General features: G+C 50.2%; 1 protein-coding gene across 1 annotated transcript in view; it reads left to right on the top strand.

Moving 5' to 3' along the window:
* The first annotated feature begins 1,058 nt into the window (after nucleotides 1-1,058).
* The window catches only part of IQGAP1 (IQ motif containing GTPase activating protein 1), a 158,377-nt gene continuing 141,976 nt past the window's right edge, over nucleotides 1,059-17,459 (top strand). The window contains exons 1-2 of the mRNA XM_005300627.5: nucleotides 1,059-1,258; nucleotides 12,720-12,819. Coding sequence (XP_005300684.1) covers nucleotides 1,204-1,258; nucleotides 12,720-12,819 — 155 coding nt within the window. The 5' untranslated portion in view covers nucleotides 1,059-1,203. The remainder of the gene's footprint in view (nucleotides 1,259-12,719; nucleotides 12,820-17,459) is intronic.

The raw sequence follows: 17,459 nt of genomic DNA, 5'->3' as shown, positions 1-17,459 counted from the left end.
GCTGTGAGCGTGTGTATGCGTGTCAGGGGTGGGTGCAGGGCGTTGTGTTTATGGGGGGCATCAGGACTGGGCTTGGTGAAGGGGATTGTGTGAGGGGGGCAGTATAGCTGGCTAAGAGTGGTTATGTGCAGGGGTAGGCGGTGTGGCGGAGGGAGGCTGTGTTTGGGGCAGAGACAGTGCGGCTGGTTGGGGGATTCTCTGTGTAGAAGACGGTGTGGCTGGGTGGGGCCTGTAGGGGGCAACATAGCTGGTCTGGGGGTGGGGGGGGGGGAGCACAGCTAAAGGTGTGTGTGGGGCGAGGGACCCACTGTGGCTGAGGGCTGTGTGCAGAGGCGCTATCTACTCAGTGCAGCAGGTGTGTTTGTGTAGGCAATAGTGAAGCTAGGTGGGGGAGGCAATGGGGGATTGGGGGAGGCAGAGGTGTGATGCTACCTATGCTGCAAAGGGGGTCAGTGGTGCAGCTGTGCAGGGGATTATGGGGGCGGGCAGAAGGGGACTGGGCTGGGGGCTGTGTGTGTGTGTGTGGTGCTACCTAGACCATGCTGGGGGCTGTAAGCGGTGTTTGTCTGTTGGAAGGGTTGGCATAGTTGGGTGGGGGGCAGTGCAGCTGGGAGACAGGGCAGAGGTCCATGTGTGGGGTGGGCTGTGGCGGAGCTGTGGGAGGGAGGAGCTTGGCAGGGGGAGGTGGCACAGATGGGGAGGCTATAGGGGACAGTAGCATAGCTGGGTGGCTGTGAGGCTTTGTGTGGGTTGTGGGGGCTGAGGGATGGCACAGCTGGGTGCGGGGCTGCAGCACACCGGGGGGGGGGGAGGGGAGAGGCGGCAGAGGGACTGTGGGGGGGGGCAGTGCCGCGGCTGTTGGGGGGCGGTGTGGGACAGCACGGCTCTGCGTTGGTTTGGGGCTGATGGGGGGCTGCAGCTCGGCTGTGGGGGGCACGGCTGGGAGGGGAATTGCAGGGGGAGCGCGCGCTGCCTACCCTGCGAGGGCCGAAGGGGCAGGAGCGGGCTGCGGGGAGAATGGGGAGCGGAGCTAAGTGCGCAAGGCGTGGGCTGCCGGGGGCGGGCGGCTCCGGGCGGCGCCTCTTTCCGACACACCCAGCGCTGAGACCAGGAACAGGAACAGCCGCTCCCGCCTCAGCCGCTGCTGCGTCCGCCCAGCCCCGCAGCGACCGAACGGCCCGGCCCGGCTCGGCCCGCAGCACCATGTCTGTCTCGGAGGAAGCTGACGGGCTCGGGGTGGCCCGGCCCCATTACGGCTGTGAGTACCGGGAGGGCGGTGCCTGCCTTCCGGGCCCAGGGGCTTCCCGCTGTTCTGGGGATGGGCCCTGCCTTCGCGCCCGCCGTCCCTGCCCGAGAGTCCTGGCTCTGAGGCGCCTGTGGGGCGTGGAGATGGGTTCGGGGGACGCGGGTTGTGGTCTGCGGCCGGGGCTTGTGTGTTGGGAGCGGTCCCGGGGCCGGGCGGGGTGGCGAGCCCGTCCGCGGCCCTGGGGGATGGGGATGGTCTGACTGTAGCAGTCACGTCTGACTGACGCGCAGTCCTCAGCGCCGCCGCCCTCCGCATGGCGAGGGCTCGGTGTGCCTGCCTGAGCCCAGCTGGCCCTGGCGGCCGCCTTTGGACAGTGGGCGCCTGAGGGTGCCTTGGCACATGGGGCAAGTGAGGCAGTCGCAGAAGCTGCAGCTGCCTCGTGTGTCACGTAGAATTAGCGCTGGAAAAGGCTGGCTCAGTCAGAACGAGCCTCGCTCCTCCCCGGGGCCTGTGCGGGCGTGTTCCTTGCAGAAGTTGGTCTTCAGGGCTCTGCCAGGCCAGTTTTATTGACCTTAGTGTTGGGGTTTCTACCCCTTTCTTTGGGAGACTCCCATGGCTGCATTGATCTGTCAAGGATCTTTTGCTAATGGTCTGTCTAAATTTACCTTGTCTGAATTCAAACATCTTGCATGTTCAAGTTTTCCTCTTCTGTATTTCTTGAACAAGAATATCAGCTTTCGGGGCTGCTTCCTCCTCATTCTCCTGTATTAATGTTAATGTACTATTCACTATTTTACATATTCTGTAAAAGACATCTGAAATATATCAGTTTTACAAATATTAGAGAAATTAGGTGGGTGAGGTAATATATTTTATTGAACTAACTTCTTTTGGTGAGAGAGACAATCTTTTGAGTTTACACAGAGCTCTTCAGGTCTGAGAAGTAGTCACAGTGTTGTAGCTAAATTAGACCTGAAGATGAACTCTGTGTAAACTCAAAAGTTTGTCTTTCTCACCAACAGAAGTTAGTCCAATTAAAAAATATTACCTTTACACCTTGTCTCTCAGGAGCCTAAGACCAACAACACTGCAGCCTACAAATATGAATGGCTTGACAAATCAATTTATGCACTTGCAAATAAGAAGCTGGCCCTTGCTAGTGCTATCAGTTTCTGTTGAATTTAAACTTATCTTTAAAAGTCATGACATATTTGTCTCTTATTACTCATGGGCAAATTCTGCACCAAAAAATTAAATTCTGCACATGTTGTTTGTCAAAATAACACTATATAAACACGCCAGTTTGATTCTTTTGCTAATTTATTTCAAAATACCTGTCAGTAACTGTCTGTAACAATCCAGACAAAAATTCAGGAAATATTTTTTTGACAAATAGATTCCTTATTAGGCATATTAATACAAAATTTGAGTAATTTATTTAAACTACAATACAGAAATACATTTCTGCATCCGTCAGAAGCAGTGTAAAGGCTTGGGGGAGTCAGGGGTAATGGAGGAGCTGAGGAAGAGGGAAGGAACCTGGAGGGTTGTTGCGTGGGAGAAATATGCAACCGTTTCTTTTGGGAGGAGGATTGTTAGCAAGTTGGGGAGCTTCCCCCTTGCTGACACTGGTTGACTCTGAGCCTTTCCCATTCAGTCAGGCACATCTGCTCCCGCCCCCATGTGGCCCTGGAGTCCCCTCCCATTCAGTCCCTGGCTCAGTGCTGTCACCCCACTAGCTCCCAAGCCCACACCCCAGTCTGTCTCCCCACTAGCCCTTTTGAACCCAAGTCTGTGACCCCCCAGTAGCCCCATGTGCCCCACTATGCCTCCACCAGCAGGCTGCTGTAATGAAAGTAGCTGGCTGCTAGGTGTTGCTGCCAGTCAGTCAGCTGTTCTGGCACCACAGCGGCCTCTGGTGGGAGAAAGGCAGAACTGCAGCACTTCTTGGGCAGAATGTATTTTTTGCAGAGTAGAAAAAAAATTCTGCACCGGACATGAATTCTGCGTGTATGCAGTTGCACAGAGTTCTCCCAGGAATAGACTTTTATGTTTGTGATAATAGCTTTCCAAAAGTAACCCAATGCTGTGGTATCTTCCAAAATCTGCAGGCAGACAGCTGTGGTGCTGCCATTGCTGCTTAGTGCTTTCATAAGCATATTCAGTGTGTAACTCCATGCTGGTGGTGATCAGTGTTGCAACATTGAAGTTAGCAGGTTTCATGCTATTTTACCTCTGATTTTGCTTGGGAAAACTATTAGAAACCAGCAGAGATAGTGACTTATTAATGATGTAGGAGAGGACTCAAAAATGGAGGCTGAGGTGAAAGTAGAATAGTGGTAACAGTGAGCGTGCTGGAAGAAGGAGTAGAATAGAGGAGAGCCACCCCTCTTGAAGCAACCAAGAAGCTGTGGGGTAGTAGTGGCAAGATGAGAGAGGTTCTCCCTGCCAATAACCAGAAGGAGAATGGAGGTGTTTCAAATATATCAGAGCTGCTCTAGATAGACTAATATGAAGGATGGAAACCCCTGAACTGGTACAGGGACTAGTAGCCTGCGGCTGTGTACAATATAACTAAACTTGTTTTTTTGTTAGTGTCAGGGCTGGCTCCAGGCACCAGCACAGCAAGCTAGTGCTTGGGGCAGCCCATGGAAGGGGGTGGCACGTCCGGGTCTCCGGTGGTGGGTCCCTCAGTCCCTCTCGGAGGGAAGGACCAGCCACCGAAGAATGAAGCGGCACGGTAGAACAGCCACCGATCATGGCTTTTTTTTTTTTTTGCCCACTTGGAGCGGGCCCTGGTTAGTGTCCATCTGCATAGTTTTTGGGCACCTCCCCAAAGATAGTAACCACAGCTGCTTTGGGCAGTGTGCTCTTTTTGTCCCTTCTTCCTTGCAAACAATTGGTGCTATATTTTTATTTTTATTTTTTTAAATCTCTATTTCTTCCCTTCCTTCTCTCCTAATATTCCTCCTCTTGCCCCCCTCCCCCTTCTTGTCTTCACATCTCTTTTCTTAGTCATTTTTTTAGTTGCAGCTGTGGGAAAGCTAAGTCAAATAAATATTTTACACTTTGTTCTGAAGGCTGTGAAACTTGTAGTCATTTTTATCTCCTTGGACATGAGTACCAAAGCCTTGACTCTGTCTTGCTCTGAGGTTGACAGCTTCATAGCTCCCGTGGAACATAAGAGTTGGGGGAAGTTCCTGGTTGTGAAGAGACACCTTTCTGAGGTATCTGGGGCTGGTTCCATGGGGGACCTTAAAAATTATGATTAAGACCTTGTATTTGATCCTGTATTCTGTGGGGAATTGGTGTAATGAGTGGAATACTGGTGTGATGAGCCTTTCATTGGCTAGCAGGAGGGGAGGTGGGCTTCTCAGTGGGGTGTTGTCCCTGAACTTTGCTGGTATAGTTTATTCCCTTGCAGTCTCTTGTATCAAACAGTGGCAGGTGTTTGATAGGGTATGAAAAAACTATTTAAAATCTTTTTCACATAAAAATGAGATAAAACATTTATCCGTTCAAATGCTACAGCAGGGGTTCTCAAACTGGGGGTCGGGACCCCTCAAGGGGTCGCAAGGTTATTACATGGGGGGGTCACAAGTGGTCAACCTCCACCCCAAACCCTGCATTGCCTCCTGCATTTATAATAGTGTTAAATAAGTAAAAAGTGTTTTTAATTTATAAGGGGGGGTCGTACTCAAAGGCTTGCTATGTGAAAGGGGTCACCAGTACAAAAGTGAGAACCACTGTGCTATAGGCTTAGAATTGTTCAAAAAAGCATCTTCCCTTCTACTAATGTGCTGCAGCAAGCACAGTCACTAGTCCTCGTTGTCTGAATGAATAGTTTGATTTGATGTAAGGTGTGACTATTACAAGGGGCCAAAGTCCCACTTTATCCCTTAAGCCATAATAAAAAGGAATACTTGTGTTTAAAAAAAATAAAAAAAAATTGTCTCTGGAACTAACTCCCACAAGAAATCATTGAGGCTAAGATACCCAACCCAGACCTCATCTCTTGGTTTAAAAAAATTGACATTTATATGGATGAGAACATCTGCAGTTGGTTACATTAAATAAATACAAATTGAAGGGCTATAAACTCTCAGGTTTCAGGGCATAAGCCAACCTCTGACTGACAGGGTTAGGAAGAAACTTCCCCTATAGGGAAGTGTAAGTGTGTGGACTCACCCCTGCAGCACCTCCTGCTGGTCATCTCAGGGAGTTAGCTCTCCAGCCCTCAGAGCACCCTCTGCAGGCCGGTGTCCCCCGCCGCTTGGCCCCTGTGTCCCTCCCAGACCCGGTGCCCTGTTATCTGGGGTGCTACCCCCCAACAGTAACCCCTTTCTCTCAGGGGCTCCCCTCTCCAGGGAACCCCCACCCACTATCCCCACCTTGCCTCAGTATATGTTTATTGCCAGTCATTGTCTAGCCTGATGCCCTGGGGCAGACTGCAGTATCAGCCTACTCATCACCAGCAAGGTTGGGTTTGGACCTGCTCCCTGCAACCCCCAGTACCTATTTGCCTTATGCTAGGCCACAGCCTGGGGCTTTCCAGGCTGGATATCCCCAGCGCCTCTGCCTTTCAGCAGCCCTGTTCCACTCAGGTGCCCTGTCCCTAGCTCCCTGCAGCCAGGCCCATCTCCCTCTACAGCTAGAGAGAGACTGCTGAGCTCCTGTTTCCCAGCCTTTTTATACAGGCCAGTTGTGGCCTGATGGGGTGTGGCCCAGCTGCGGCCGCTTCCCCAGTCAGCCCAGCTTTTAGAGCTGCAGCCCTCTCCAGGGCTGCTTTTACACTGCAGCCCTCTCTCAGGGCTGATTTCAAGCCCTTCAGGGCAGGAGCGGGTGTCCACCCTGCTACAGGAAGTTATTTCAGAACTGCCCACTAAGGGATTTCTTATAATTTCCTTGAAGCATCAGGTACTGCCTTCTGTCAGATGTAGGATACTGCACTAGATGGACCATTGGTCTGATCTAGTATGGCAATTCCTATGTTTTAAAACAAAGCAACCCCCTAACAAAACAAAGAAAGCAAGCTTTGGGTTTCTGGTGTGACAGGCCAGTGATAATTGTAGATTTTCAGTTTGAAAAAACAATAAAAGTCCATTGACCACTGCAGATTCTCCTTTTTAATATAGCAGAAAATAGGGTTGAGATTTTCAAAGCTTCCATTACAATTAGTGGAAGAGATATAGCTAAATCCCCATAACTACTCTGAGAACATAAACTTAGGCTTCTACAACAACAGCAAGATGCAAGTGAGATGTCATTTGGTTCCAAGTTCAGCTACAACAAGGAACTTTGGGTGCACTATATGTTTCCTTTCCTGCACTGTGAAGAGCAAAAGGATTGTGAGGTGGATGTACTCCCATTTGCTCTGTGTGTGATACCTTTCTCTCCATTCATGTTCTTTCTGCACCCTCCCCACATGCATAAAACATCCAGTCACCCTTCTGTATACTTCCCTTGCTTCATTTGACACAAGAAGAGCATTCCTTGGTTCCTTCTGCTACAAGAGGACTCTCTTTTCCCACTGATGTTATTGTGTCCCTTTTAAATGAATTCATATTACATTAAAAAACTGTTTACATTTGCAATCTGAATGAAATGTTAACACTGAAAAGTCAGGAAATTGCAATGTTAATGCTAAATCTTAGGTCTGCCCCCTCGTGCTGTATGCATTATAATACAGTCTTTAATTACATGACTGCATGCTATTATTTTCACAGGATCCATTCATCGTTCAATGTATAGTTTAGAACAGTGTTTCTCAAACAGTGGGTCGCAACCCACTACTGGCGCCTTGCTCTGGTCAGCACCATATAAGGCGCCTTGCTCTGGTCAGCACTGCTGACGGGGACATTAAAAGTCCCGTCAGCAGTGCTGCCCAGCTAAGACAGGCTAGTGCTTACCTTTTCTGATACCGCGCCGTGCGCCGGAAGTGGCCAGCAGCGGGTCCAGCTTCTAGGTAGGGGGTCCACGGGGCTCCGCCCTGAGCACCAGCTCCACACTCCCATTGGCCAGCAACCGACCAACAGGAACTGGGGGGGGGGGGGGGGCCGGCAGCACCTGTGGGCAAGAGTCGCGTGGAGCCGCTTGCGTGCCTCTGCGTAGGAGCAGACCTGCTGCTGGCCACTTCTGGGGTGCAGTATGGTCCGCGGTGCACCCCGGCTGTGCCGCTGACCAGGAGCCGCCGGAGTTAAGTCTGTACCCCGTGCCCCAATCCCTGCCCCAACTCTGAGCCCCCCAAACCTGGAACCCCTTCCTGCACCCCAAACCCCTCATCCCCGACCTCACCCCAGAGCCTTCACCCCCAGTCCAGAGCCCTGACCCACTCCTGCACCCCAACCCCCTGCCCTAGCCCAGAGTCCTGTCCCACACCCTGAACCCCACATTCCTGGCCCCACCCTGCAGCTCTCACCCCTGTACCCCAACCCTCTGCCCCAGCCCAGAGCCCTTCCCACACCCCAAACTCCTCATCCCCAGCTCTGTTAGATCACGGGCATCAACAATTTTCTTCAAATGGGTCCCCAGAAAAAAAGTTTGAAAACCACTGGTTTAGAAGATGTGCACTCAATGAGGCAGGGGTTCATAGTGAATAGGAAGATGGTCTTCTAGATTTGTGGCTCATTTTGGACCTAGTTGTGTTTGAAGTTATCACAGTATAAATCTGGCATAAATCCATTGAAACTAATGGTCTGATTCTGAATGTTCATGTATGTGTATGAGTAGATTTGTACCCTCTTCTCACTGAACAGTGGAAACAAAAATAAGCTTGCTCAGCTGTCTCACTAATTGTGCACTGAATGAGTTGGGATTCTTAGGAAATACTGTCATGTGATTATGTAGTTTAAATGCTGTATTGCAATGCAGATTCACAGGGAGGCAGTGTTAATTTTGCACGGGCCCCAGACGTGGCCCTCAGCAGCTCAAAGCTGCATTGCATGGAAAACCAGGCTTAGCTCCAGTTTGGACCCTGGCCAGTGTGGAGGGAATGTCTGTGTAATTTAGTTATGGAGGTTTAATAAGCCTCTATTAAGCATGTGTACACTGCACTTTTTCAGAGATTTATAACTTGGCCAACTTTGGGTGGATTTTCATGGGCACAGCAAAAGGATTGCTCTAACAGAGGCCATCTCTGCCTAAATTTCAAGTTCCTGCTCCAAAGGATGGGGCCACTAAAGCTTCTCCGTTTTAGTTCGTTTCAATGCCAAAACCTTTAGGATGGAAATGCTTAGGCATCCTTAATAGGATAGCTATTGTTACATGCTCCAGCTACAGTAAATTTTAAAATCTCATTCACATAAAATATTTCTTCTTATGTATTTAAATATTTTGTGAGATTTTTTTGTATATTGTGGCAAATTGCTTGCATGACTATGATGGGTCTCACACTTTCTCTTCTGGGGGGAGGGAGGGGGTTTCAGGGCACCATTTCTTGCCCCTGAACTGGAATATTAACTGCCCCACTAGTGTCCTAGAGGAGGGGAGTGGAGAGGGAGGGACCTGGGCCCGCCCTCTACTCTGGGTCTCAGCCCAGGGGCCCTAGGGATAGCGGTAAACCACTTGAACTAGCAGTTCCTTCCCCTGGCCTACTTTCCTCTCCTGCCCTTCAGCTTGTGGGGGCTTCCTGCTCTCCCTCTGCACAAGCCAGGTGTCCCTTTACCTAGGGTCTTGGTCTTCTTAGCCCACCACAGCACTTCTCCAAACTTTCCTCTGCTTCCCTCCAAAGTGCTCTCTGCTCCAACACCTTTCCCTGTCTGATTGAAGCAGGGGGTTTATATCAGGTGCTCTGATTGGCTTCAGGTGCTCTAATTAATCTATAGCAAACTTTCTTCCCTCTACAGGGAATAAGGCTCCCTTCTAACCCTCTCCTGCTGCCCTCTGGCCATGCTGTATCACAATATAAATATTTTATGTATTTATGTAAATGAGATTTTACGTATATAAATATTTTATGTGAATGAGATTTTTTTTTTTTTAGGCTGCTATTTTTTTTAGGCTGCTATTCATATCTGGAATTAAAATAATCTCTAGAAATCTTATTCTGACTTCCTGCATAACACAAGATTTAGAACTTCATACATGGTAATGTAATTTCATGTAATGAATGCAATATAAATAATGCAGTCTAACAGGACATAACTTGAAGATGTCTTATTTTATTGAATAGGTTGGGGGGCAGTCAGTGGTTCGTAACATTCATTACACATATGAGATGGGATGTGTTGTATTAATTTCATGGGTCAAAAGAGTTAAAAGTGTTATAAACTTTTTCACTGTCCAATATAAAATCAGTGATACGAAGAGGTTTGTTTTTTTAGAGACCTTGATTTACTCGGTTTCCTGGCAAACACACACAATCACTTATTTTAAAGTTGAAAGTTTGTTGATTAAACACAAGAAAGAACAAGAAATAAAACAAGCATTTTTACTGAAACTGGAGAAAGAGGACAGGAGGAATCATAGAATATTAGGGTTGGAAGAGACTTCAGGAGGTCATCTAGTCCAATCCCCTGCTCAAAGCAGGACCAACACCAACTAAATTAGGGGTGGCCAACCTGAGCCTGAGAAGGAGCCAGAATTTACCAATGTACATTGCCAAAGAACCACAGTAATACGTCAGCAACCCCCATCAGTTCCCCCACTCCGCTCCCAGCACCTCCCGATCAGCTGTTTCGTGGCATGCAGGAGGCTGGGGGGAGGGGGAAAGGAGGAGCAAGGGCACTGCAGGCTCAGGGGAGGGGGCAGGAAGGGGTGGAGTGGGGGCAGGGCCTGTGTCCTTATTTCCCTTTTAATAGATGGACACTATATTTGCCCTTTTTCAGTCTTCTGGAATCTCTCCCATCTTCCATCAATTCTCAAAGATAATCGCTAATGGCTCATATATCTTCTCAGTCAGCTCCTTGAATATTCTAGGATGCATTTCATCAGGCCCTGGTGACTTGAAGACATCTAATTTGTCCAAGTAATTTTTAACTCGTTCTTTCCCTATTTTAGCCTCTTCTGATCCTACCTCACTTTCACTGGCATTCACTATTTGAGCTATGAGGTGACTGATAGTTCAAAAGATGAGGCTGGAGTATTGACTCTGATCTTTGCCCATGAAGAGATGATTAGATTCTTTGGTGAGAGCAGTTTTAGTGGAGTACAGGAGCCAGAAGCTGAATTGGAGGAGAGAAATACCAAACAGGGCTTGTAGATAGTGCATTCAGTAATCTTAGAGATGAGATAGAGCAGTAATTATAGTGTGTGGGGAAAGAACTAGAGTGTGAGAGGATTTGGGAGGGAATAAGTGGGCATTAGGGAGATCAGTGGTCTCTGGGGTAAATGGAGGGGTTAGCGGTTAAAGAGAAGACGAGGTACTTCTGTGTCAGTGACAGGAGAGAAAGGGAAGAATCATTTTTCAATTATTGTGTTTTCTTTCATTTGTAATGGACAGCTTGATTTGGCCATCAAGCCAATGCAGGACAATGAAAAATTGGACCCAGGTTTAATCCCGTTTGTTATAATATGGAGGTATGATGAATAAGAGCCATGTAGAGGCACTGTGGTCTAGTAGAGAGGGACATAGACAAGGAATCAGGAGTCCTGGGTTTCTTTTTCTGGTTCTGACACTGATCTGCTGTGACCCCTTAGACAAGTGGGGGAGGGATGGCTCAGTGGTTTGAGCATTGGCTTGCACACAGGGTTGTGAGTTTAATCCTTGAGGGGGCCATTTAGGGATCTGGGGCAAAAATCTGTTTGGGATTGGTCCTGCTTTGAGCAGGAGGTTGGAGGAGATGACCTCCTGAGATCCCTTCCAACCCTGGTATTCTATGATTCTCTGGGTAGGTCTACACTTACCTCCGGGTCCGGCGGTAAGCAATCGATCTTCTGGGATCGATTTATCGCGTCTTGTTTAGACGCGATAAATCAATCCCGGATCGATCCTGGAAGTGCTCACCGTCGACGCCGGTACTCCAGCTCGGCGAGAGGAGTATGCGGCGTCGACGGGGGAGCCTGCCTGCTGCATCTGGACCCGTGGTAAGTTCGAACTAAGGTACTTTGAATTCAGCTACGTTATTAACGTAGCTGAATTTGCGTACCTTAGTTCGAAATGGGGGGTTAGTGTGGACCAGGCCTCTGATTCTAAGTCATTTGCCCTCTCTGTTTTCCATCCCACTCTTTGTCTTGTCTATTTAGATTGTAAGCCTGTGGTTTCCAACCTTTTTAAGCACAAGATCACTTTTTGAATTTAAGTGCAATCCAGGATCTACCCCACCCATTCCCTGAAGCCCCACCCCTTCCCCCAAGATCCCTCCATGCTGACTTCACCCCCCCCCCCTTCATTGCTTGCTCTCTCCAACCCTCACTCGGGTTCACCGTTCTGGGGCAGGGAGTTGGGGTGTGGTGTCTGGGCTGGGGCTGAGGGGTTTGGAGTGTGGGAGGGGGCTCCTGGCTGAGCCTAGGCCAGGAGGTTAGGGTGCAAGAGAGGGTGAGGGGTGTGAGCTCTGGGAGGGAGTTTGGGTGCAGGAGGGGGTTTGGGGTTCAGGAGGAGGTACAGGGTGCTGGCTCCAGGAGGGGGCTCAGGGCTAGGGCAGAGGGTTTTGGATGCAGGAGGGGGTATGGGGTGCTGGCTCCAGGAGGGGGCTCAGGGCTGGGGCAGAGGGTTGGGGTTCAGGAGGAGGTACAGGGTGCTGGCTCCAGGAGAGGGTTAAGGGCTGTGGCAGGGGGTTGAGGTGCAGGATGGAGTACAGGGTGCTGGCTCTGGGAAGGGCCTCAGGAGTAGGGGTTGGGGTGCGGGTGGGGTGTGGGCTCCCACCGGGCAGCACTAACCTTGGGTGGTGGTGCAGCAGGGTTAAGGCAGGCTCCCTGCCTGCCCCAGCCCCACACTGCTCCTGGAAGCTGACAGCCCGTCCCTGTGCCGTGGTCCTGGGGGGAGGGGCATGTGGCTCCATGTACTGCCCGTTCCTGCAGGCACCGCCCCCTCAGCTCCCATTGGCCTCAGTTCCCTGTTCCCAGCCAATGGGAGCTTTGGGGGCAGTGCTTGCAGGCAGGAGTAGCGCACGGAAACCCTCTGCCCCCCACGCAGGGACATGCTGGCTGCTTCCGGGAGCAGCGCAGGGCCAGGGCAGGCAGGGAGCCTGCCTTAGCTCCGTTGTGTTGATGGACTTTTAGCGGCCAGAGATTGTGATCGACTGGCAGAGGCTCCGCAGTCAATCTACTGGTTGGTGACCACTGCTGTAAGCTCTTTCGGTAAAGGACTCTACCTTACTATGTTTGTAAGTGCCTAGCACAATCGGCCCTCTATGGCCTCCAGGCGCTATTGTAATACAAATAATAGAGAATATGCTGTGTGCACTGATATGGCTGTCCTTGGGCAAGATGACGCATTTTACTGTGGAGATAGGTGCAAGCTGCTGAAGTCAAGGGTTACTTATATACCTGCATATCAGGTATGTTGAAGACTGACAATGTTTTTGACTCTTTGCAGCTGTCCTGGATAATGAGAGGATGACAGCAGAGGAGATGGATGAGAGAAGACATCAGAATGTGGCTTATGAGTATCTTTGTCATCTGGAGGAAGCAAAGAGGTAAGGAGGGGAGGCTTGAAACTATTGGGATATCGAGAGGTATTATTGTACCTGCTTAAGAGAGTATTTGGACATAATTTAGCTCTTGACTGTTGTTGAGTGGCTATATGAGGTAGATAGCTAGAAAATGTGTACATATTGTATAATCGGGAGAGAAAACAGTGTATGAGGTCAATGCAAAAAAAACGATGTTTATGTAATTGGCTTACCCTATATGCATATGTAATTTAAAAATATTGTATGTGAAAATGTTTTGCCTGCATTATAGGTGGAGAGAGAGTGACACAGGTAAGACTGCCTAACACTTCCCACTATAATCCTCTGTTTTTAGTTCCTTATAACTTTGCCAAAATGTGATGGTTTTGGATGAAATTTTCCATGGTGGGTCTCAGCCTCAAGTTTCCAAGAACAAGATTTGGGAAAAATAGTTTTGCCAATATCAATACATTTTTTCCAAGCATTTTTGAACAATTCTAGTGATTTGGAATTTGGTGAAAAAATTGAAATTTGGTAGGTGATTGGTCTTGGGGTCAAAGAGATGACTGTTGCCTCCATGAAAACACAGCCATATTTGGCCAAGATACAAGATGGAGTATCTTGGCAGTAGAACTTGTTCTATACTTGCTCTGTAATTTTCTGAATGTTCCACCTGTACATGTTTCCAAGCTGCACGGAGTTGCATGAGTCTGCCTGCATATCCTTCTCCTTCAAAATATCGTTTAGGAAAAAGCACATTGAACTGGGAGCCAGGAAACTGTGAATTTAAATCTTACCTCTTCCAGTGATTGTTGACTATATCTGAGCACAAGGTCACTTCTGGTAGATCTGGGAGTAGAACCCACCGCTCTAATATGGCAAACCCAAGTTGAATCCACTTGCGCAGCTTTCCAAAAGAATCTGCTATATTTATGTGCTTGGTTATGCACCCTGCGAAATGGGGCTACTTCAGTATATATATATCTCACTGTTTCAGTGCTTGATGTATTCCTCTCTAGAAACTGGTTCATAAACAAGCCACTATGATAGTACTTCAGCTCCAGTGGTAGAGGTCTAGGCTGCTGTGCTGAAGATCCCAGGTTCAAACTCTGCTGGCCACTCATTCAATGATCAGTGCATGCTATGGAATTTGTTTTTCAGTTTACTTCTTTAAAAACTTGGAAAATACCCTAAAAGTTAGGCTTAAAAAAAAGTGAAGGTTGCAAATTCAATTACTGAAAATATAGGAAATACCATAATTAAAGTTGATCATATGGGTATGCATTATGATCAGTCGCTGCATGATCCCATACAATTGTTTTCCACAGGACCTCAGCCTGATTCAAGGTACAGGCTGCAGGGTGCTCACTGAATGGGAGCTGCTGGAAGCGGCAGCCAGTATGTCCCTCGGCCCGCACCGCTTCCAGCAGCTCCCATTGGCCTGGACCAGTGAACCACGGCCAGTGGGAGCCGCGATTGGCCGGACCTGCGGACGTGGCAGGTAAACAAACTGGCCCGGCCCGCCAGGGGCTTTCCCTACACAAGCGGCGTCCCAAGTTTGGGAAACACTGATCTAGATAATTGGTTCCCAAACATTTTACTAAGGCAACCCACCAGCTGCATCTTGTCTTTTTTTTTTTTTTTTTTTTTAAATGATTCACCATTACATATATGTGTGACGGGTTGGACCCCCCCTTCTGGGATGACATCTGATGTACTGGGATTTCACTGAGTCAGCCTGCTCCACTATCCTGGGCTCCCTCTCCCTGTTTTCCTGAATCGGGCTCTCTGGCAGCACACACACACACGTAGGGACGCACCAGCTGTGGAATCACACACAGTCTGTGAGCAGCTGTCTATGGGAAGATTCAGCTAGGCAATTGCTCAGCGCTCAAGTGCAGCTTCCCTCTGGAAAGTACACCCAAAATAATGTTGTCTTGCACTGTAGAGAAATCTGTACAACGTAAGCTTATAAATTTTCCCCCTCCCTCAATGTGGAGGAAGATATGCACAACTTCTTGCCCCCCCCCCCCAGTTATAAATTGCACAAACTGGGTTATGTTATAAACAAGAAATAAGTTGATTAACTATAAACGGTAAATTTTAAGTGATTATAAGGGATAGCAAACAGAACAAAGCAGATTACTGAGCAAATAAAACAAAACATGCAAATTAAGCTTGATTCTCTAAAGAAACAGGTTACAAAATGTAATTTCTCACCCTAAATATTGACTTAGGCAGGATGCAGAGTTTCTGTAGCTTAGAGTTCCAATTATTTCTCTTTACAGACTAGACTCTTCTGTCTCAGTCTGGACTCAGCCCTTGCCTTTCCTTCAGCTTAGGTCATTTGGGCCCATCTCCCTGCTCCGGGGGTTGCAACCTGGTGTTGGAGGGTCACAGCACCACTCAGATTTGGCCCATTGGTTGTCGTCCCCCCCCCCCCAATAAAAAGAATGGAGGAGTGGCTGGGCCAAATTACAGTGAATGGTGTTGAGACCTGGTTCATAGGGTTGCAGCGCCACTTAAATTTGGTCTGGCTGCCTCTCCATCATATAGTGGGATGGCCACACTGAACCTGAGTGGTACTGCGACCAGTGGCGTAGCCAGGTGGAGGGAATGGGGGAGCAATTAAAAAAAAAATAAAAAAAAAAGGCGCCACCCGCTGCGGTGCTTTTACTCACTCAGCAGCGCTCTGGGTCTTCGGTGGCACTGAAGGTCCCGCCGCCGAAGATCCGGAGGGTCTGGGAGGCAGGAGCTGTGGGGGGCACATTTGGGGGCCCGCAGGCCCAGAGTGGCCCAGGGGATTAGTGGGAGATGGGGAGCAGCTTGCTCCGCTTCCAGGACCGGCTCCAGGCACCAGCCAAGCAAGCTCGTGCTTGGGGCGGCAGATTCTAAGGGGCGGCATTCCCGCCAATCCTAGGGTGGCACAGCTGCCCTATTTTTTTTTTTTCCTTTGCCTCCGGGTCCGGCTGTCCTGCACCCAGGGTTTTTGGGTTTTTTTGCTTTGCTTCCGGGTCCAGCCGCCCTGCACCCAGGGTTTTTGTTTGTTTGTTTTTTCGCTTGTGGCGGCAAAAAAGTCAGAGCCAGCCCTGTCCGCTTCCCTCGCCCCAGTCCCTGCCTTGTCAGTCAGGGGAGAGGGCTTGGGGGAAGGGATCCCCCCTGCACTCACCAGCAGTGGCAGAAGCGGAGCAGCCCAGCCCCAGCCAGCTCTACTCTGCCAGCTCCCAGCCGCAGCCTTCCGCTTCCCGCCGCAGGTAAGTGCAGGGGAGGGGGGACCTTTCCCCAGCCCCCTCCCCTCCAAGCAACACAGCTGGGGTAGGGGCAGGGGCAAGGGTAGCGGAATGGGCTGGGGCCACGTCGCTCCACTTCCCGCCACAGGTGAGTGTGGGGAGCATCCTTTCCCCAACCTCACCGACGGCAGGAAGCGGAGCGACACAGCTGGGAGCTGGCAGAGTGGAGTGGCCTGGGGCCAGGCTGCTCTGCTTCCCGCCGCTGCTGGTGAGTGTGGGGAGAGGGGAGGAGGAGGGACCTTTCCCCAAACGCTCTGCCCCAGCAACATGGCTGGGGTAGGGGTAGGGGCAAGGGAAGCGGAGCAGGCTGGGGCCGCGTTGCTCTGCTTCCCGCTGCTGGTGAGTTTGGAGGGGAATCTTTCCCTAACCTCCCCGCACTCACCGGCAGCGGGAAGCGGAGCACCGCGGCTGGGAGCTGGTGGAGTGGAGCGGGCTGGAGCCACATTGCTCCACTTCCCGCGCTGCTGCCGGTGAGTGCCCCTGCCCCAGCCCCAGCCGCCTTCCCGGGCTCCGCCGCGCCTGGTGGCTTCACCCCCTTCCCGGCCACCGCGCTCGTGATCCTGCCCATGGCTCCCGAACCCTGCCCTGCTCCCCGCGCGGCTCAGGCCCTGCGTTGACCTCGCCCCGCTCTCGCTGCCAGCTGCTAGGATTTAAAATCCAAGCCGCCCGCCGCTAGGCACCATGGGAACGCCCCCTCTCGCCCATTTTAAAGGGACAGGCGCACCCGCTGCGCCGCGAGCTGACAGCCGCAAGCAAGGAGGCGCTTCCAGAACACAAGGTCTCAGCCCGCAACGTCGTCCCTGCGTGAGTGTAAAAATTAAAAAGGCGCCACTTTTGAGAAATGTGCTCAGTGGGGGAGCGGCCGCTCCCCCTGCTCCCCCCTAGCTATGCTACTGACTGCGACCCATGCACCAGGTCACAACACCATGTCCCATGAAACAGAAGCTGCTGCTACGGGGTGAACGTGGGTTGGGCTCACTCTTCAAACCTCCCCTGGGGCCTCTCCTCTGCACTAGACTGTGGGAAGTGTATCTTTGCCTAGGCCAGGGTCCAGTGATGGTTACTTTGGCCCTGGACGTGATGACCCATTTAGAACCTTCTCACGACCCACTGTGTGAGGAACATCTACATCAGTGGTTGTCAACCAGGGGGTACGCAGAGGACTTCCACGGGGTACATCAGTTCATCTAGATATACGTCTAGTTTTACAACAGGATACATAAAAAGCACTAGTGAAGTCAGTACAATTTAAAATTTTGTACAAAATGTTACACTGCTCTATATTCTATACACTGAAATTAAGTACAATATTTATATTCCAATCTATTTATAATTATATGGTAAAAATGAGAAAGTAAGCATATTTTCAGTAAT

The sequence above is a fragment of the Chrysemys picta genome, chromosome 10 (assembly GCF_011386835.1).
Source record: "Chrysemys picta bellii isolate R12L10 chromosome 10, ASM1138683v2, whole genome shotgun sequence".
NCBI classification, from domain to species: domain Eukaryota; kingdom Metazoa; phylum Chordata; order Testudines; family Emydidae; genus Chrysemys; species Chrysemys picta.
The sequence above is the reverse complement of the archived record's forward strand: the minus strand, read 5'-3'. Positions and strand labels throughout refer to the sequence as shown.